The sequence below is a fragment of the Schistocerca piceifrons genome, chromosome 1 (genome assembly GCF_021461385.2).
Source record: "Schistocerca piceifrons isolate TAMUIC-IGC-003096 chromosome 1, iqSchPice1.1, whole genome shotgun sequence".
NCBI lineage: Eukaryota > Metazoa > Arthropoda > Insecta > Orthoptera > Acrididae > Schistocerca > Schistocerca piceifrons.
Genome location: NC_060138.1, coordinates 598798300 through 598821653, shown reverse-complemented (window position 1 = coordinate 598821653; position 23354 = coordinate 598798300). Strand labels below are relative to the sequence as shown.

At 38.3% G+C, this 23354-nt stretch overlaps 1 protein-coding gene across 9 annotated transcripts in view; it reads right to left on the bottom strand.

Annotated features, from left to right (window-relative positions):
- LOC124803419 (broad-complex core protein isoforms 1/2/3/4/5-like) overlaps window positions 1–23354 on the bottom strand; it is a 335956-nt gene that overhangs the window by 254139 nt on the left and 58463 nt on the right. For all 9 annotated transcript variants that reach the window (XM_047264605.1, XM_047264613.1, XM_047264643.1 and 6 more), the window contains exon 4: window positions 1318–1804. In XM_047264605.1, the coding sequence (XP_047120561.1) occupies window positions 1318–1804 (487 nt within the window). The remainder of the gene's footprint in view (window positions 1–1317; window positions 1805–23354) is intronic.

The following is a 23354-nucleotide window of genomic DNA, read 5'->3' as shown; positions in this document are numbered from 1 at the left end:
ACCCCGTACAGGAAATACGAGGAGCACTAATAAGTGGGTCAGAGAGCAGACTGGAGTGGAAGAAAGAATTATGACTGCAATTAAAATGAGATTGTGGCAGGCATCACACGCAGCAAGGAGAATGTATGATAGATGGGCCAAGGAAATTCCTTATTGGATTCCAAGAGTGAACAAAATAAAGAGATGCTAACCTAACAGAATGGTATCAGAAAACATGCCGGAGCTGCACGATACATACAGCTGAGGTACATAATGAAAGGAATTTTATATACAAGACTGTTATGAATAACATGCATAACTGTCCACTATACATTATAAATGGTTTACAAGGTTTGTAAAAACAATAGCTCCAGTGTATAAGACAACTTAAAATGGCCTCTAAGGAAAAAGTCACATACACCAATGAAAACTGTGCTACATTGCTTTTGATTCACCAATAACACAAGGTATTCATATGTGAAGCACATGCTGTGTCAAGCATTGCACAGGAACCAATATAAAGCAGGTAGGCTCTGATAAGCAGATATCCTCCTCCCTGTAAGGTGGATTTTAGTCTATTGCCTTTAGCTGGAGTATCTAAGCTAGCAGTGGCCTTAAAAACAAGCCCAAGGAAACATTTCAATAGTTTAGCACTTCAGAGTTGTATGTCAGTAGCATCTGCTGACAGGGCTGTGTACAAATTAAAACTGAAACCCTATAAAGTAATGTTTGATGTCAGTACTGTAAATGGATATTGCGGTATGTGCATGATGGAGAGGCTGAACCTGAAATGCTCTTTTCTTCAGAAGAAGAATGGCTGCACTTACTGAAGAACATGAATCCTCATAACAATGACATTGGGCTTCTGAAAATCATCATCAGTTATATCAAAAGGCCCAACACAACATGTTAACAGGAGTGCAGTGTGCAATCAGTGCAATGTAAATTATTGGATCAATATACTTCCACCAAATCTTAATTTCTAGCGATTATGTCAACAATATACCATAAGCTTTTCCAGGAGACTAACAACTAACAAAAATACCTAGGGTTACTTAATGAAGGACAATGTAAGGCCACACATCACCAATCCATCTATGACAGTATTACATCTTCCAGAGGAACAGGAAAATGGACTACATTATGCGTTTGCCTGTCAGGCAAAAAAAGGAAGCAGAAAGTAAAATAACAGTCAGTTATGAGATAGAGCAACACTATCTGGTTATAAAAGTCAAGAAGTATGCATAATTTTAAAATTTGTATTAAAAAAAAGCTAGAAACAAGTAACAAACATTATTTAATTCTTATATGAAATGACATGTCAGTGATAATACTTACTCTGTGGAGAACCCTGACTCAGCATACTGCTCTCTCCATGCAGTAATTGGTTCAGAGAGCTGCTACTCTGTACCACTTTGCACTCAATTTCTTCAATGTCTGATTCATAATCAGCTGGTTCTTCCTTCGGTCTGTGTTCATCGCGCATATCAAATGGAAGTGACTCTTCTGCAATGGTTTCGGGACTCGGTGGTGCTACTTTTGGAACACTAACTGGATTGGGAGCTGCGGCTGAAGCTGGAGGCGGTACTGGAGCTTGTACTGGCGCCGGTGGCTGGGCTGGTGTTGGAGGCTGAGTTGTCACAGGAGGCGGAGCCGGATGTGGTGCTGGTGACATGACACGAGATGATGTGTTCGGTGGTGTCCTCATAACACTCTGCACAGGCATTTCAGTACGCTGACGTTTGTAGGCACGAGGTGCATTTTCTTCTGAGCTGATGGGAGGATCAGGTTTCATGCGCATCCTGGGCGTTGGTGGTACATCTTCCTAAAAATTAAGTCCTTACAAAAAACTGTACAGAACAAAAGTATATAGATACAGACAATCACACACACACAACACAACACAACGAAACCCCTATTTTACGTTTTCGTGTGGTCCAGAGTTAAAAAACACAAAATTGAGAAAAATGCAGAATCGAGAAAAATGTTAAAGCCCCACAAAATATAAGCAAAAATACGTGTAACTGGCATACATGATTAAAAAATCGCAGTCCTCTCCAATACTTTGTATAAAATCTGTGGTAATGAATTTCATCTGATCTTAAAAAAATCAAAGATTCATAACAGCAAGTAAAACCTATCAAAAAATTGAAACTGGTATCTGCGTACAAGGTAATGGAGCTGTTTTTGGACATGCTATGACCACAAATTACATGTCCAAAACGCACATTTTTGAGAGATCATCCTTTGTGCTCACCCAGAAAAAAGCAAAAACTGATGAACATGTTGAATTAAACCAAAAACATCATAGCAGTTACGTGGTTAAACCATAAGCATAAATGCGAACATCTGCTTAATGACAAACTTTGGCACCATTGCTGTTGTTGTTTAATGCATTTTTTACGAGCTGTACTTCATCTGCTCATCACCATTACTGTGTTACTTTAGGCTTGATTGGAGAAACAGAGATATGAAAAAATGAGTTTACTTCCCCAACTGATTTTACAAACTTCTTAGAAGTTGGCTCAGTGAATTGCTGTAAACTGCGTAAAATGTAAATTTGAAAGAAAGCTCAGGTGCTACAGTTTTGCTTCACGCCCTCTATCACTGCTGTCAATCTTTACGATCTACAGTGTGGGGTGCATGTGGTGCAAAGTATATACATGAGTAGTGTATGTAGTTGTTGCAACTATATAGTGTCAAATTTGAATGTGAAAGTCTTTAAAATGTGCTGTTGCAAAACCCTTTTTCAATTTCCGTGTCTGTCATTCCACATCATCTGCATGAAAAGTATATTTTTTTCAACACTTCACAAAATGCTTTCACAGCTACCTGCACTCCCATCATCGAAGGGCAACCCCCTATCCACATATCCAGTAGGTGATCTCATTTTACGTGTTTTAGTGTGGTGTGGCAGTTACATTGCCTATTGGGTGTCACCAGCCAATAATAGTTCATTAGCCAGAAATGGTGACATTTCCTTAATTATGACCAAGCATATTCTTCGAGCCTAAGTGTTTGAATTTAAAAGGTTGATGATTGATACTGTTGCTGAATACAATACATGTGAAATACGTGGGAAAATGTGAGACTTGAGTTATAAGTGGCACAAGAAAAGGCGGTGGCTGGACCCCTTCATCACATATTGGCTCGGTCCAGAACACTTTGCATCAACTGTCTTGTTTTTCAGTTACCACTGCAACCTAATGGTAGTTGTATCATAACTGTGTGGTGAAGCTAAACATAACAAGTTGTGCTGGCAACACTGACTGGATTACGTCAGCATTTCCTCTCTTGTCTCCCCTATCCATAACGATCTAAAATACTCCCTTAAATCCCCCACCACGCATGGTATGAACCATCTGTATTTTGTGCCACTAATAACTTCTTCAGTCACATTATCCAATTTCAATAAGAAGGAAACAGGACGAAATCAAGCTAGACTTGGAATAAGTACTTAGAATTGAGGTAAACCTTACTAGGAAGAAATGCAAAATTGGGGAATGTTCAGCATTGATCTTACGTGGTTTTTCACAGGGGCTACAAATTTATGGTGTGGAATAGCAAAAAACTTAAAATCAGTGAACGTAAAATTGAAGTTCCACTATAATTGCTTTTATATATACACTGATTGTTCAGCTGTAACCTGTTGTTGTTTCAACAAGATCACAGCTTACAGAAATGCATAAATGTAGGCAATTCTAATTTCACATAAATAGTTTTCCTAAAATTTGTATCTTAAAAGATATACTACACCTTATAAGTTCACATTATCCACACTAAAGTATTCCCTGAATTTGTATTTGTTATGAAAAAGTATATAAATTTTTAAGATATCATGATAAGATTAGAATAGAAATATTCTGAATTTGATTGTCCATCATGCCTGTATCTAACTGGAGATGACTTGACTGTAATAAGTCTAGTTGTCATTATGCATCTTTAGGCTCTGTATATGTCGAGTGTAATTTATTATGAGGGGCTGAAGCAACAACATGCTGAAAAGACGTAGAAGTGGTGAGGACAATTAAGAAACTTCTCCATGTGTAACAAAATCATGTATCCTGCTAGCCTTCAGTTCATCAGGCAGCAAGAGAAAAGACATCAACAGCAGATGTAATTTAGCAACAACTGCATAAACAGCAGTCCCAACTGCTAAAGGAGTACATGGACAAACATTGTCAACCCAACTTCACGACAGCCAGAACTGTGGCTGCTCCGTAACTCTATTACATCATTCAGTATGTTTAGCAAAACAGCGGTGGAATGGGAATCACACATTCACCAACTACGGCAATTCTTCATCGTTGACTGGTTGAGCACCAGACTATGTGGATCCAAACGTCTGGGGTTCCATCCACAGATGGTGTCGGGATTTCTATAAGTCACTTATCACTTCAAACAATGGAAAATCCAGGATGGAATTAACAATACCAGAGAAGGAAAGTTGCTACTCACCATATAGCAAAGATGCTGAGTCGTGATAGGCACAACAAAAAGATTCACACAATTATAGCTTTCAGCCATTAAGGTCTTTGTCAGCAGTAGACACACATACACACACTCATGCAAACACAACTTGCACACATGTCTGCAGTCTCAGAGAGCTGAAACTACATTGTAATGTATGTATGTCTACTGCTGACCAAGGCCTTAATGGCCGAAAGCTATAATTGTGTGAATCTTTTTGTTGTGCTTATCGTGACTCAGCATCTCCACTAGATCGTGAATAGCAACTTTACTTATCTGGTATTGTCACTTATCACTTCTTTTTATTTTTGGAATGTCTGTTATTATGAAAAATGACAAGTTGCACTGTGGCTTGGAGTCCACCATTGAGCTTTAAGTCCACCTACAAGTGGTTGAGTAAGACAGTTCAAATATTATATGAAGACAAGCACATACCACTTCCAATAGGACCATGCCTACTAAAGTATTGTACTGCTCAAACTAACTTCTCGGGTTCATTATGCCTTTAATTTTCAGCACATGCAAAGTAACAAATTCCGAATTGAAGAGAGCATTTTGCTAATCTTTGTTTGATGTCATGATTTTTCAGTTTCTTGGAAAACTGGCTCCAACTGCTGATCCAATAACCTTGCAATTCAGTGATGTCTGATCCACTCATTTATCACTATTACCAGAAAAGTTGCATCCTTGCAGCCCATATATAGTTCCAACAGCAACAAAAGCTACCTGGTAGCTTGCTTAAGTCACTCTGTGATCTCAGTATTACTACATTTGAAATGCCAAAACCCAGTCCTTCACACATCCATCAATCAGGGAAATGATTCTCCCCAACTGCAGGCTATTTGCACTTGGTGCCAAATTCAGGGTCATGTTGGTACTGGACTTCATAACAATAAATCCTGTTCACATGCCGTAACAGTGCCAGATATTATGGCAAAAAAAGTATAATGGCAAACTCCACCTCCAGATTCTCACTATTCAGTACTTGAACGTAACACTCGCCACAGGAAATCAACAAATCCAGTTTAGATTGGAATAGAGCAGGTCTTTATTTTCATTATTACCACTGTATGTAGTCCACTGTTACTTGGGTCAGTTAGGGAAATCAATTAATTTCTTTGAACGGTACTTCCTACTCAAAGCGTCCATCAAACAAGTATCTATGACACTCTCAAATTTTGGTAGTCAACACAACTGCATTTCTGAGTATTTCACTAAAAGATACTTTATTTCTGTTTTCATATTCAAACTGATATACAGTATTATGTAACTGTATAAATAAAAAATCTAATCACCAAGTGGCAGTAGGAAGATACACACAGAAAAAAAAAGCTTTTACTTATGCAAGCGTTCGGAGCAAGTGGCTCCTTCTTCCGGCAGAAGGATTGAAGGAGAAGGAAAGAGGGGTGAAGGAAAAGGACTGGAGATATTTAGGAAAAGGGCAGAGTTCGGGAAAGTCACCCAGTACCCCGGATCAAGGGAGACTTACTGGATGGGATGAGAAGGAAAGACTTTCCTTTGCATCCTGACCAGTAGGTCTACCCTAACCCAAGGTTCTGGGTGACTGCTTCTCATCCCGTTCAGTAAGTCTACCCTGACCCGAGGTTCTGAGCAACTTTTCCAAACTCTGCCCCTTTTCCTAAAGCTCTCCAGTCCTTCACCTTTAACCCTTCTGCCAGAAGAAGATGCCACTAGCTTCGAAAGCTTATATAAGTAAAACCTTTTTTTCGTGTGTTTTCTCCTCCTGCCACATAGTGAGCGGATTTTTTATCTGTTCAATTACATCACATCATCAAAAAGTGACCCACAATTCTGCCACATTTAATCCAACTTGTTTACATTAAAACTAACTTTAAAAGCAACTAAACAACTAGTACAACAAGGAATTACCAGTACAACAAGGAATTACCAACAAGTTTCACGTATGCCAGAGTATGACATTTCTGTTGTAATGTATTTCTGATGTTTGTGTGGAGTTCTTAGAACAGCAATGAACATTCATGTTATAGTTGACATATATTTAATATCTAAAGTAAAAAAATTATTGTCAACACTGAACTGGAGTGACTGCTTTTCCAAAATCGAAGAATCGATGTTCAGTTTATTGTTCTTCCTTTTCTTGATTTTCTCCTGGTCAACTTAAGACAATCCTGGGATGTCTCCCATCACTACCAACAGCACTGCCAATGGCATGTGAACACTAATATCCTAACCTTCTGTTAATTCCTCCTTTACTAAAATCCATCTTTCCTTCAATATTTAGCTTTTTCCAAAACTTTGTTTATTTCTATATGCAAACTATATTATTTTCTCCCATTTTCAAATAGATGTCTTAGCAATCACCTAACACTGACAGTACTTTCACAGCCTCTTTAGCGTGCTGACACATCAATTAATTAATTTTAATATTAACATGCATTTTTGTATTCTTCTTTCCGGAAACCTTCTGCCTTTCTTCCTTCTTCTCTATGATTTTTCCCACTTAGAAAGTGTGTTAGAAAAGCAATGAGACTGGCAACAATGTGCACGAACCAATGATGCTGTTGCCACCTCCACCTCCTCCTCCTCCTCTTCCAACCAGCAGTTAGGCTGAAATGTGCCCTTACTCAATATTAGTTTGAATTTGCTACAGTTGCTGGAAGAGTTCTGAGATCATCTGAAGCATAATTGTGCTTGTTAAGTGTATTATCAATATGGAACATGAGAGGTACAAGCAACACACTCTGCTATCAAATTTTGGTTAAGTTTGGTGAAACTGCTACTGAGATTTACAGATATTTTGTGGAGAACATTCCTTGTCCAGGGTCCAAGTGTTCAGAGGGTACAAGTTCTTTCTGGTAGGCTGAGAAGAGGTGGAAAATGAAGCTTGTGTGGGATGACTTTTAACCTCCAGAATGGATGACAATGTGGAAAGAGTGAAGTATCTTATGAGGTTTGATAGTAACCAGATGGTATGAATGATCAAAGTTTAAACGTGTTTGGTAGCCACTGAATTTTAACACACAGTGTGAACTTGGGGAAAGTGTAAGCAATGAGTGTTCCAGGGAACATCAGAATTGGACAGAAGGAAAATCATGAGAATGTGTGTCTTGCTCTTCAGGGCCACCTCCAGAGAGACTCAGAAATTTTGAGTGACACAAAAAATAATTTACACCTAAATATCATGTAATGCACAGCTGGGAGCAGCATATTGCAAACTCTCCCCATCTTAGGAAAGGGAGACTGTTCAAAACCAAATTCAAATGACTGGTCCTTTTTTATTTATTTATTTATTTTTAATGTTGAGGGGAAAAAATACATGTGCAAAAAGACACTGCATAATCTTGGATGCTGCACTATGAGAATTCTCCCTGTCACACAGTAATTTACATCAATGAATTTATGGTACTAAATAGCATTCCTGCGATTTCTCAGTATCCCTGTTCACAAGTAGTACCTGTGACTACTTTTTTTCCCTAGTGCTTAAGAATTATTTCAAAAGGGGTCATTTTGGTAGTTTGAATAAAATTCAAAAGTGATGAGCTGAGAGGTATTCAAGTATAGGCCTCCCACAACTACTATGAAGAATGGGGGAAAAAAATTAAATAAAAACATCTTCATGACAACTTTAAAACTATGACATGTAAAAACTACAAAACTCATAGTTCCAAGTAAGTCAGTCTCATTACTTTTATAGCTTGCAACCCATACACCTATTTCTAACTACTGTATAATCTTTAATTAAATCTCTGTTCATAACTCATTGAAATTGAATCCTGATCATAATTCACTGAAACTGAGTCATCTATCTACTAGATGGTTATCCTGGTTCATGGTCATGCTCCCAGTTGCAAGCTGTCTTTCTAATGGCTTCCAGGGGGCAACAAAAATTTATTTTCAATATTTTGTGCCTTTACAACGGAATTTAGAAATTCTGTATTCTGAATGGTTTGATGCAGCTCGCCACGAATTCCTCTTCTGGGCCAGCCTCTTCATCTCAGAGTAGCATTTGCAACCTGGGTTCTCAATTATTTGCTCGATGTATTCGAATCTCTGTAATCCTCTGCCATTTTTGCCCTCTACAGCTCCCTCTAGTCCCATGGAAGTCATTCCCTGATGTTTTAACAGATGTCTGATCATCCTGTCCCTTCCCCTAGTCAATGTTTTCCACATATTCCTTTCCTTTCCTCTCCCATTCTGTGCAGAACCTCCTCATTCCTTACCTTATCAGCCCACCTAATTTTCAACATTCATCTGTAGCACCACATCTCAAATGCTTCTGTTCTCTTCTGTTCCAGTTTTCCCACAATCCATGTTTCACTACTATACAATGCTGTGCTGCAAATGTATATTCTTAGAAATTTCTTCCTCAAATTAAGGCCTATGTTTGATAGTAGTAGATTTCTCTTAGCCAGTAAGGCCCTTTTTGCTAGTGCTAGTCTGCTTTTGACATCCTCCTTGCTCCATCTGTCATCGGTTATTTTGCTGCCTAGGTAGCAGAATTCCTTAACTTCATCTACTTTGTGACCATCCATCCTGATGGTAAGTTTCTCACTGATCTCAGGATAAGGATCAGAATTTGACTGTCTCATAACATACATGTTACATCATTGATTTAGTGCACAGGAGGCTTGTCAAGCTTGTAAGTATAATAGATTGCCCTTGGAATACAACATTTACTAGAACTATAAAATATCTGAATATGTATACTATTAATTTTTATCCTGCTCCAGTAGTCAGATCATCATTAAAAAAATTCATCAATAGAGTAATAGCATTTTGGCACCAGAGTGCTATATAATTTTCTTTTTATTGAATCAGTTTCAATCTTTTGAAAATTCGTCTTTTTTAACTTGGTGCATATTTTCGTCTCGATATATTGTCATCATGGTCTTTCTTCTGGGCCTTAGGATTTGCCAGAGGTGAGTACCAGCAACATACATTGGTTTTAACGAGTGAGACTGGTGAAGTGGTATCACCATTAGAGCAGACAAACATAAAAAAAATAAAAATAAAAAAATAAAAAAAAATTTAAAAAAAATGTTTCGAGTGTTTATTGGACTATGGCAGCCCAACAGTGTTGATAACTTAGATATGGGTCCAATTTGGTAGAGAGGAAATCCCTAAACCATCAGAGGAAGAAATCAGTGTTGTACTAAAGGCCCTCAAGAACAACAAGGCTCCAGATGGTAGTGGTATCACAGCTGAGATGCTACGCCTAGGGAGTGAAGCACTGACGGAGGCACTGAAACGATTGATATCTACCATCTGGACAGTGGAAAAAATTCCTGAAGAATGGAAGGGTGTAGCTGTATGTCCTATCTTCAAGAAGGTAGATGCCACAAAAGCATCCAACTACCACGGGATTTCACTATTTGGGATCGGGTACAAAGTATTTACAATGCTGCCCCTAAACTGCTTGAAACCATTGGCTGAAGAGATTATAGGCCCTTATCAATGTGGCTTCATCTCTGGATGTCAACTCTTGATCACATATTTACCATTTTTTCGACTTTCAATGGGAACTACACTTCATCTTCATAAGTCCGGCCCCGGTAGCTGAGTGGTCAGCATGACGGAATGTCAATCCTAAGGTCCCGGGTTCGATTCCCGGCTGGGTCGGAGATTTTCTCCACTCAGGGACTGGGTGTTGTGTTGTCCTAATCATCACCATTTCATCCCCATCGACACGCAGGTCGCTGAAGTGGCGTCAACTCAAAAGACCTGCACCAGGCGAATGGTCTACCCGACGGGAGGCCCTAGCCACACAACATTTCATTCCATTTCATTGATTTTAAACAAGCATATGACAGCACTGACTGCTCTATGCTAAGGAAAACATTAGAAGAACTTGATATTTCGCCTAAATACATCGACTGATAGCAGCTTGATACTCCCAATCAAACTGCCAAGTAACGTTCAGCAGCCAACTATCACGACCACCTGGTATTCAAAATAGATTGTGACAAGGAGATCCATTGATGTCAATACTATTCAACTTGGCCTTAGAAAAAGTAAGCCGCAAGGCTGGTCGACACAGACATATGGAGATGGCGAGAACAGACACAATCCTGGCATTTGCTGAAGATGCTGTAATCCTTGGCAACACCCAGGAGAAAGTGAGTGCTGACACTTTAAGATTCCTGTGTAGCACGAAACAAATAGGGCTGGTAGTGAATGAGAGTAAAACAAAATATCTCATCGTCTCGCAACATCAAGCTCCTCTGCCCTCCATTATTGTTGATGGGCATGCCTTTGAACAACTAAGAGAATTCAAATACATGGGATACATACTGATTAATAAAAGAGAAAAGACGAAAGAGGTGCAGCAGCGAATAACAAACACTAATCACATTTTCTTCAGCCTAAACAATTTATTTCAATCTCAGCTGATTTTGCTAAAACCCAAGATTCGCCTGTAGATGACATTAGTATGGTTGTACTTTAATATGGTTGTGAAACCTGGGAAACTTCAACAACTGAAGAAGCAATTTGTGCATTCGAGAGGAAGGTATTTCGAAAGATATATGGACCCACTGATGATAAATGGGAACAAAGAACAAAAGAAGACCTTTACCAAACATCGGACGAATATCGGTGCAGAAGAGGATACAGTGGTTTGGCCACATCTTCCGAGCTGGTGGATCCCTCCCTAACTGTGTTCTTCTTTCCCAATCTGCTGGGAGATGCCCACAGGGACGACCAAGGACACAATGGAAGGCTCAGGTACTGGCAATAGTAAAACAAATGGAGCCAACAGCAGTACAAGATGAGGCTGGGGACCGACACCGACAGCAATGTACCACCACCTGCAATAAATGTTTCTTATACTGAGACTGTGACTAACTGGTGCTTTTTTCTTTTTGTAATGTGTAACTTTGCAAATTTTTATAATGTGCAGTTTGTTTGCCTTCTTTTTATATTATGTTCTGTATCCTTTTTACTTTGCTGTAGGCATAAAGGCCCGTAAATGCAATAAATGACGACATATTATGGGGTCTGCCCAAAAACCTTGAGTCTATGTGTAGGAAACATGAAACTTTCTTTGTTTCTAGTTTCATATCCATGCCGGTAGTCATCTGGATCAAACAACTCTGGATTATTATTTGTGAAAAGAATTATTCCATACAAATACAGTGAGTGAACACTCAAGGGGACCACACCGTGGTTCACGTTGAAAAAAATCGATTTTTGGTTTTCATCATATTTCGATACATTAAAGGTTTTATTTAAGTACTCTGAAAAAGATTTTGCATTTTCCTACGTGTGTTTATGTGCCACGCCCACTTTTCTGTCACCCACTTTTCTGTATATATTTTCGATCTTTATATCCCCTACATTGCACGTTAGGGTTTTTTTTTTACTCCCAAGTGTGTTGGCTATCCTTGGAATGCAACGGTCGGTATTCTTTTGTTTCTGCTGTTTGTAGACAACACGCTTTCATACACACAGTTGGTTTTGTTAAAGTGTGGTTGCGAGTAGTTACCATACTTACATTTGCAGTGCTTGTTTACATGTTTTTTGTTGTGTTTATTGAAGATGACAAAACATAAAGGCATTTTCAAGAAATGACAATTTAGAGGAGACATGTTTAGAAAGCTTTCTGTACAAGAGGTTATGTCACCTTGCAACGATGTCCCTAATTGTAATTCTTCAACAAGTGCAGCATCAAAGAAGCTCTCACCATTTCAAGAGAGTTACAACGAATTTACTGTAAGTGACAAGGGGTGCAGTAACATTATTACAAATTTGAGAATATTATCAGATGTAATTTCTAAATTTGTACAATGTAGACAGTGTGGTGAGTCACAGAGTGTGAAAATTTGTGAGAGTGCCAGTGGGAGAAAAGGCCTAGCAATTGCTTTGGATTTAATTTACACTAAATGCTCAGATGTTATTTCATTTATGAGTTCTTCAAAAGCAGATGCAAGTCGCCCTCATGAAGTCAATACTAGATTAGCTTATGCCTTACGATCCATTGGCAAAGGCATGGCTACAGGGAGAACATTTTGTTCAGTGATGAATAACTACCAAATAAATTTGAAAAACTGACTGCAATATTAGAGAAAGCTGTATGTGAGGTCAGTGAGGAAAGCATGAAACTGGCTGCTAGGGAAGCAGTGGAAGAAAATGATGGATGTTCGGATATTGCAGTTGCACTAGATGGAAGTTGGCAGAAAAAGAGGACATACTTCTCTGAATGGAGTAGTGACTGCCATGAATGTAGACAGCGGTAAGTGTTATATGTGGAGATAATGTCTAAATATTGCAAATGTTGTAAAGTCAATGACCATAAAGAACACAATTGTGTGGCTAATTGTGGAGGAACAAGTGGTGGTATGGAAGTTCATGGATTACAACAAATACTTCATCACTCTGTAGGAACAAGAGGTGTACGGTACACCAAATATTTGGGTGATGGTGACAGTAAAGCATACAACAATGTGGTGAACTCTAAGCCATATGGAGATGCCATTATTAGCAAAATAGAATGTGTAGGCCATGTTCAAAAACGTTTGGGAACAAGGCTAAGAAAACTAACTGTTGATATGAAAGGAAAAAAAAATTAGAAGATGGAAAACTGTTGACCGGATACGGTCGGTTAACTAAAACTGAAATAGAAAACTTGCAGGTATACTATGGGCAGGCAATTAGGAGAAATAAAGAAAATATGGAGGGAATGAAGAGAGATGTTTGGGCCATATTCTTCTGTAAGTCCTGTACTGATGATAAGCCATGTCTTGGATTGTGTCCATGAGGAGAAAATTCGTGGTGCAAATACAATAGGGCTCAGGTAACTGGAGAATCTTATTCTCACCAGCATTCTCTTCCTGCTGCTGTCATTACAGCAATTAAACCTATTTTCACAGACTTGGCTCATCCTGACCTTCCAAGGAAATGTCTGCATGGGCAGACACAGAACCCAAATGAATGTTTCAACAGCATAATTTGGAACCACCTTCCTAAAACTGTATTTGTAGGCATGCATACAATGAAACTAGGAGTTCATGATGCTGTTATTATAATCAATTGTGGTAATATTGGAAAGTGTTGGGTACTGAAAAAGCTGGGAATTAATCCTGGTGAAAATACAATCATTGGGCTCCAACATTGTGATAAAATGAGGATAGCCGATGCAGACAGGTCTTCATTTAATAAGGCCAAGAAAGCAAGATAAACATCCAGGAAGGTGAAAAAGAAGCTGGAAGGCCTCCTATAGGCCAAAGAAGAGCCATCATATGCAGCAGGACAGTTTTAATTAACTGTAAGTAACAAATTTGAAAAGTTTTTTCTTTAAAGTCAATTTCCCACAAACTAAAATTTTCAGTACATATGCCCCATTATATCAGAAACTATCATAGATAAATGAATGCAATTTTCAGAGACTCTGCACAACATAAAAAGCCACCTCTGGTACTACATTTATTAATATTCCCCCATTAGGAAGCTCACAAAAAATATTTTCTGCAGAAGAAACTTAAATATTTTTTGTTGATAAATTTACAAAGAGCCGACCTCGGGGAAGACCAGTTTGGATTCTGTAGAAATATTGGAACACGTGAGGCAATACTGACCCTACGACTTATCTTAGAAGCCAGATTAAGGAAAGGCAAACCTACGATTCTAGCATTTGTAGACTTAGAGAAAGCGTTTGACAATGTTGACTGGAATACGCTCTTTCAAATTCTGAAGGTGGCAGGGGTAAAATACAGGGAGCGACAGGCTATTTACAATTTGTGCAGAAACCAGATGGCAGTTATAAGAGTCGACGGACACGAAAGGGAAGCAGTGGTTGGGAAGAGAGTGAGACAGGGTTGTAGCCTCTCCCCGATGTTATTCAATCTTTATATTGAGCAAGCAGTGAAGGAAACAAAAGAAAAATTCGGAGTAGGTATTAAAATCCATGGAGAAGTAATAAAAACTTTGAGGTTCGCCGATGACATTGTAATTCTGTGAGAGACAGCAAAGGACTTGGAAGAGTTGTTGAACGGAATGGACAGTGTTTCGAAAGGAGGATATAAGATGAACATCAACAGAAGCAAAACGAGGATAATGGAATGTAGTCAAATTAAGTCGGTTGATGCTGAGGGAATTAGATTAGGAAATGAGACACTTAAAGTAGTAAAGGAGTTTTGCTATTTGGGGAGCAAAACAACTGATGATGGTAGAAGTAGAGAGGATATAAAATGTAGACTGGCAATGGCAAGGAAAGCATTTCTGAAGAAGGCAAATTTGTTAACATCGAATATAGATTTAAGTGTCAGGAAGTTATTTCTGAAAGTATTTGTATGGAGTGTGGCCATGTATGGAAGTGAAACATGGAGACAAATAGTTTGGACAAGAAGAGAATAGAAGCTTTCGAAATGTGGTGCTACAGAAGAATGCTGAAGATTAGATGGGTAGATCACATAACTAATGGTGAGGTATTGAATAGGACTGGGGAGAAGAGAAGTTTGTGGCACAACTTGACTAGAAGAAGGGATCGGTTGGTAGGACATGTTCTGAGGCATCAAGGGATCACCAATTTAGTATTGGAGGGCAGGGTGGAAGGTAAAAATCGTAGAGGGAGACCAAGAGATGAATACACTAAGCAGATTCAAAAGGATGTAGGTTGCAGTAGGTACTGGGAGATGAAGAAGCTTGCACAGGATAAGAGTAGCATGGAGAGCTGCATCAAACCAGTCTCAGGACTGAAGACCACAACAACAACAACAAATTTACAAAAGTATTTCTTAAAAACTATAAAATGGATAAAGTAGATTTTAGTACAATTGACTCTATCAGCATCATGTAACATACAGTAAAAGTATTAAGGTCCTGCATCAAATAGTTTTTTTCACAAATGGGTCAAATACTTGCCTAAATTAACATGGGTTTGATAGGCAGGGTGTGGTCCCCTTAATATATTTAGGTCTCTTAATAGTGGCTGACAATATTCACTTGACTTTGCACTACACATGTTCCTTATGATTTCTTTCTGTAAATTTAATATTCTTGTCAAATTGCTAGCATTTGCCAAAAAGACAATGCCGTGTCTCACTATTGCCTCAAAGTAGCTATGGTATGCTACCTTCTTCAAATACCAGGCTGTTCAGATTGCTTTTTTAATAGTCTATATATGAGGACTGTGACAGATTTCTGTCCAACTGCATTCCTAAAAATTTAACATATTCTACTTTGTTTAGTTCCAGCTTCTGTGCATAATTTGAATATCATTTATTCAAATAATTTGAATATTTTTTTTTTTTTTGTTTTAAACTACACAAGCTATGTTTTTGAAATATTTAGTTTTAGGCCATTTAGATGGAACCATACACCTAGATTTTCTAGAGTTTTAATGATATTTTCATGAATTTCTTCTGCACTTTTATTTTCTATCAGTTCTGATGTTTCATCAACGAATGAAACTGAATGATGATTTATATTTATGGGCAAGTCATTTATGTATAAAAGAAGAATTGTTGGGTCTAGAATTGATCCTTGTGGTAATCTCTGTCAGATAGTTCCCCATTTTGAGGAGTACTTTCCTTTGTCTCATTTTATGACTACCCTTTGCTGTCTCTTTGCAAATATGACTTAAACTAGTATAAGGCACTGCCCATAATTCCGTATTTTTGCATTTTATATAATTTGCTTTGGATAAGTCACAAGAAGATACCCATAGCTTTTTGTGATTTATCTAAAGTGGACCTAAGTTTATTTATGAACTCATTACTTGCGCAGATTATACTTTTGCCTTTTGGAAACCAAATTGATTTTCTGATATTACATTAAATTTGTAACAGAAATTTTGAATTTGGATGGCAACAATCATTTCAAATATTCAAAAAACACAGGAAGAAGGGAAATTGGATGGTAGTTTCTCATATCTTCTTTGGAGCCTTTTTTAAATAATGGTTTCATTTCTGCGTATTTTAGAATGTCTGGAAAGTAGCCTTCTTCAAGTGATTGATCAATTATTCCAGACAGTGGGTGTGCTATTATAACTGAACCTGCTTTGATTACTTTGGCAGGTATTTCATCCACTCCCGTAAAATTTTTATGTTTTAGCTTTAATATAGATTTTTCTACATCTTTTACAGTTGCTTTGTGAAATTTTGACTTGACCCAAATAAACGTACATATCTTGATAGGAGTCTGCATCTGCATCAACATCAGATTTTGTTACTGTTACAAAAAATTTGTTAAAATTGTCTGATATTTGAGCAGGATTTATAATTATTTTCTCTTTTAGAAATTTCTTGGTGGCTAGGATTGAGTCCAAGTTCAGATCTGACAACTGTGCTTTTAGATAAATTTAGTATTTGCCATTTCCTTTGCCACTTTGACTACCTTCTTAAATACAGTATTTTTTAATATGATTTAACATAGTTAATGAACTCAGTACTGTTACTGGATTTCAGCTCAGCATGCAGCTGCTTCTTTCTATTACTAGATATTGAAATGCCAGTAGTAAACCACCTTAGTTTACTAATTGCCTTTCTGTGACAGACTAAAGGTGGAAAAGTTTAATTGAAAACATGTAAAAAGCTGTTTAAAAACTTGTCAAAATCTTTTTGAACATGAGCTTTCATGTTGCAATGACCAATTTACCATGCACAGTCTACAACAGAACATGTGTCAGTTTTCTTCACTGAACTGTCTTTTCATCAAACACCTCCTTCCACTTTCTTTATTTATTTTTAGTAATTCAATAAGCAAAGCCGAGTGATCTGAGATACGTAGATCTAATGAGAATTTGGTAATGTCATTATATGTATTGTTTGTTACAATATTGTTTGTACACGCTGCAGTTTGCTCACTTACTTTGGTGACATCAGTTAAATTTAGTCTAAAGCCATATTCTTGAATTCAGTCAACAAACTTGGTTGACAAGCTTGTTTCACTAGCTGCATCTATGTTAAAATCAGTAACAACTACAATTTTTTTCCTCTTTTCTTTTGTGGGTTTATGTAGGAGACACTGGAATTTCTCTAAAAAATAATTTAATCGCATCACTACCCAGAATCCTGTATAATGAGGTGATAATATTATGTTGTTATAGCTCTACACAGCAACTTACAAATATAAGTTCTTCATTAAGTAAATTAAAATAGTGTCTTTCTTTATATTCTAACAAGTTATGAACCATGATACAGGAGCCACCAAGGGTTCTGTTTTTCCTACAAAAACTGTTAGCTATTATAAATTTTTCTAATTTGTTTAAAACTGTGATTTAATCTTTCACAGGCCAGTGTTTGTTGAGGCATATACCAAACGAAAGCACTGGCATGTTGATAGACACACAAACAAACACAAACACATACACAAAATTCAAGCTTTCGCAATCCACGGTTGCTTCATCAGGAAAGAGGGAAGGAGAGGGAAAGACGAAAGGATGTGGGTTTTAAGGGAGAGGGTAAGGAGTCATTCCAATCCCGGGAGCGGAAAGACTTACCTTAGGGGGAAAAAAGGATAGGTATACACTCACACACACACACACCCATATCCATCCGCACATATACAGACACAAGCAGACATATGTAAAGGCAAAGAGTTTGGGCAGAGATGTCAGTTGAGGCGGAAGTACAGAGGCAAAGATGTTGTTGAATGACAGGTGAGGTATGAGTGGCGGCAACTTGAAATTAGCGGAGGTTGAGGCCTGGTGGGTAGTGGGAAGAGAGGATATATTGAAGGGCAAGTTCCCATCTCCGGAGTTCTGATAGGTTAGTGTTAGTGGGAAGTATCCAGATAACCCGGATGGTGTAACACTGTGCCAAGATGTGCTGGCCATGCACTAATGAATGTTTAGCCACAGGGTGATCCTCATTAGCAACAAACACTGTCTGCCTGTGTCCATTCATGTGAATGGTCAGTCTGTTGCCGGTCATTCCCACATAGAAAGCTTCACAGTGTAGGCAGGTCAGTTGGTAAATCACGTGGATGCTTTCACACGTGGCTCTACCTTTGATCGTGTACACCTTCCGGGTTACAGGACTGGAGTAGGTGGTGGTGGGACGGTGCATGGGACAGGTTTTACACCGGGGGCGGTCACAAGGGTAGGAGCCAGAGGGTAGGGAAGGTGGTTGGGGATTTCATAGGGATGAACCAAGAAGTTCATACCTCACCTGTCATTCAACAACACCTTTGCCTCTGTACTTCCGCCTCAACTGACATCTCTGCCCAAACTCTTTGCCTTTACAAATGTCTGCTTGTGTCTGTGTATGTGCGGATGGATATGTGTGTGTGTGTGTGTGCGCGAGTGTATACCTGTCCTTTTTTCCCCCTAAGGTAAGTCTTTCCGCTCCCGAGATTGGAATGACTACTTACCCTCTCCCTTAAAACCCACATCCTTTCGTCTTTCCCTCTCCTTCCCTCTTTCCTGATGAGGCAACAGTTTGTTGCGAAAGCTTGATTTAAAAAAAGATGCTGTGACTTACCAAACAAGAAAGCACTGGTAGATAGACACAATAAAAAACACACACACAAATATCAAGCTTTCGCAACCCACGGTTTCTTCATCAGGAAAGAGGGAACCGTGGGTTGCGAAAGCGAAAGCCTGATATTTGTGTGTGTGTGTGTGTTTTTTATTTTTTATTTTGTCTATCTACCAGCGCTTTGTGGTTTTATCTATGTATAATTTTGCATATTTCTGCTACTTCTCATTAGTTTTGTCTTTCTTCAATTTACTCTCAATCCACGTTCTGTGCTCATTAGACTGTCCATTCCGTTCAGCAGATGATGTAATTCTCCACTTTCACTCAGGATAGCAATGTCATCGGTCAATCGTATCGTTGACAACCTTTCACTCTGAATTTCAATCCCTCTCCCGAACCTTCCTCTTATATCCATCCCCGCTTCTTTGACATTCAGATTGAACAGTAGGAAGAAAAACTACATTCCTGTCTTACACCCTTTTTAATTTGAGCACTTCATTCTTGGTCATACACTCTTATTTCCCTTCTTGACTCTTGTACATACTGTATATTATCCATCTCTCCCCATAACTTACATCTATTTTTTTTCAGAATTTCGAACATCTTGCACCATTTTACACTATCAAATGCTTTTTCCAGGTCGACAAATCCTATGAACATGTCTTGATTTTTCTTTAGTCTTGCTTCCGTTATCAACTGCAATGTGAGAATTGTCTCTATGATGCCTTTACCTCTCCTAAAGCCATACTGACTGTCGTCTAAGACATTAACAAATTTCTTTCCCATTCTTCTGTATATTATTTACTTTTCTGGAAATCAGATGGTATGTCACCAGACTCATACATTCTACACACCAACGTGAATAGTTGTTTTAGAAATTCTGATGGAACGTTATCAATCTCTTCTGCCTTATTTGGCCTTAAGTTCTCCAAAGCTCTTTTAAATCCTGATTCTAATGTTGGATCCCCTATCTCTTCTACATTGACTCCTGTATCTTCTTCTATCACATTAGACAAATCTTTCCTTTTATAGAGGCCTTTGAAGTACTCTTTCCACGTATCTGCTCTCTACTCTGCATTTAACAGTGGAATTCCTGTTGCACTCTTAACGCTGCCACCCTTGCTTTTAATGTAACTGAAGGTTGTTTTGGTTATCCCATACGCAGAGTCAGTCCTTCCAACAATCATTTCTTTTTTGATTTCTACTCATTTTTCATGTAGCAATTTCATCTTAGCTTCCTGCACTTCCTATTTATTTCATTCCTCAGTGACTTGTATTTCTGTATTCCTGAATTTCCAGGAACATTTTTGTACTTCCTTCTTTCCTCAGTCAACTGAAGTATTTCTTCTGTTACCCATGGTTTCTTCACTGTTACCTTCTTTGTACCTACGTATATGATTGTCCTTTCTAGAGATGTCCATTCCTCTTTAACTATGTTGCCTATTGAACTACTCCTTATTGCTGTATCTATAGCCTTACAGAACTTCAAGCATATCTCATCATTCTGTAGTACTTCCATATCCCACTTCTTTGCTTGCATACTGATTCTTCCTGACTTATCTCTTAAACTTCAGCCTACTCTTCACCACTACTACATGGTGATATCTGCTTCTAGATATATCTTACAATCCAGAATCTGATTTCGAAATCTCTGTCTGACCATGATGTAATCTAACTGAAATCTTCTCGTATCCCCTGGCCTTTTCAAAGTTTACTTCCTCCTCTGTGATTCTTGAACAGAGTATTTGCTATTGCTAGCTGAAATTTATTATAGATCTCAATTAGTCTTTCTCCTCTCTTATTCCTTGTCCCAAGACCACATTCTCCTGTAATCTTTCTTCTACTCCTTCCCCTACAATGGCATTCCAGTTCCCCGTGATTATTAGATTTTCATCTCCCTTTACATACTGTATTACCCTTTCATTATCCTCATATACTTACTCTATCCCTTCACCTTCAGCTCATGACTTCGGCATGTATACCTGAACTATCATTGTCAGCAATGGTTTGCTGTCAATTCTAATAAGAATAACCATATCTCTGAACTGTTCACAGTAATGCTCTTTGCTGTAACTTCCTATTCATAACAAATCCTAATTCCATTATACAATTTTCTGCTGCTTTTGATATTACCATATACTCATCTGGCCAGAAATTCTTGTCTTCTTTCCACTTCACTTCACTGATTCCTATTATATCTAGGTTGAGCTTTTGCATTTCCCTTACCAGATTTTCTAGCTTCCCTACCCCGTTCAAGCTTCTGTTACTTCACGCCCCAACTCGTAGAATGTTATCCTTTTGCTGGTTATTCAATCATTTTCTCATGATCATCTCCTCCTTGGCAGCCCCCTCCCGGAGATCCGATGGTGAACTAATCCAGAATATTTTGCCAATGGAGAGATGATGATAACACTTTTTCAATTACAGACCCCATGTTCTGTGGACATACATTACGCATCTTTAATGCAATGGTTTCCATTGCCTTTTGCATTCTCATGCTGTTGATCATTGCTGATTCTTCTGCCTTTAGGGGTAATTTCCCACCCCAAGGGCAGGAGAGTGCCCTGAAACTCTGCCCACTTCTCTGCCCTGTTTGACAAGGCCTTTGGCAGAATGTGGACATCTTATGCTAGAAGTCTTCGGCCACTAATACTGATTATTAACTAAAATTTAAGTGGTGACAGGTTTCGAACCTGGGACTGAGGACATTTCGATTACTAATTAAAGACACCACCTCCCCCCCCCCCCCCCCTTTCACCCTAATTTTTTCCATTATTGTTCATTGTATTTGCTCAGGACGGATGTCCCATGACACCCGTTCTAGTTCATCATTGATCCAACCACTCAGTTTTTTTATTATAGAGGGCAGCCATGCTGAGCTACCGTGCCGGCTGCCCCTAGACCCAGGTACTTACTATGAGGTTTAATCCTATGTTATGGTTTAACACAATAACACAAGTAACACAGTTAGAAACTGTGTATTTGTCTAAAGGCAGCATAACCCACAGCACACAAATACCCAGATCACATCCTTCCAGTACTTGAGAACGAGAGCACTTAGTGACTTGTATCAAAACTTACACAATTTCAAACCTTTACAAAACTTTTTCTCACTGAAACACCTCCACAAAATGGTGAATTTCCCTGTTCATGCAGTGAAATTACGACATCAGGTATGCCAATTTAATTTAGTACTTTCTTACTACAAATTCTATTTGCAACACTTTTTATGGACAGTACCATTGAAAGTGCCTGCAAAATTATATAATTGTACAACACAGTTTCCAGGAGATATACCATCATAAACATTGAAGTAAATGAAAAGCTAGCTGTTTCTTACAATGGAGTGCAAAATACCCAGGCTAAACTCATCCAGTGTTTGATAATTAATTGGCAACTTCCAATGAAGTTTAAACAAAATTTCAAACCTTCTCTAAAGTTTTTCTCACTTATATACTTAATATCAAATATTTAACACATTAAGTCATTTGTAAAGTAATCAATCGTTCAAAACTAAACTAAACTCTCACTAATCTGGCCCTCAGTACTCCGGCCTCTCGGTAATCCGACCACATCCAAAATGGCGCACAGCAATGAGTTATCGTGTGCAACAATGTTGTTGGTGAATTACAGTTTTAAACAATGCTATACAAATTTGAAACTGTGGCATTCTTTACAGTTCCATATCTTCTAAAAGGAAACATGTTACCTTAGACCTCAAGCAGAAACTCTGAATTTTAGATAAGTTAAACAGAGGCTCTTCGCAGAAAGCCATTGTTGCTGAGTACAATGTTGGAAGAGCAACTACTTATGACACCACAAACGAAGATGTTTTTCGGCAGTATGTAACCCAAATGGATCATGAAATGGGAAAACAGAAGGTTATGTCGAGTAAGAATGAAGTTCTGAACACAGCTGTTTATAGATGGTTCATACAACACAGTAAAGGAATTCCAGTCAGTGACCTGATAATAAAGGAAAAGCATCTGCATTTAACAAGTGATTTGGCAATAGTAACTTGTTTGCAGAAAGCGAGGGTTGCTATCAAACTAAAAAGAATGCCATGACATTTGGCAGCTGACAATCACTGTGTGAAGTTTCTCAGCTAACGAGAAAGATGCACATGAGTTTGTAAATAAGATGCAGAAGATAACAGAGGAAGAAGATTTAACTGCTGATGCCTTATACAATGCTGATGAAACCTGACTCTTTTATGAGATGCTTTCTTCAAAAATGTTAGCTGCCAAGAAGGAGAAGGGAGGTCATAGGTACAAGCAACAGAAGGAATATTTCACTTTAATGGTGTGTTGTAATGCAAATGGGAGTCATAAACTACTGCTCATGGTGATCAGGAAATCCCAAAATCCATGTTGTTTTCAATAAAGTGACAGAAATATGCCATTAGTCCAATATTGGGCTCAGAAGAAGGCCTGGATGGACAAAGAAATATTCTCTCAGTGGTTTCATAAAACATCCTTACCTGCCGTAACGTAGGAGTTGAAAAAGAAA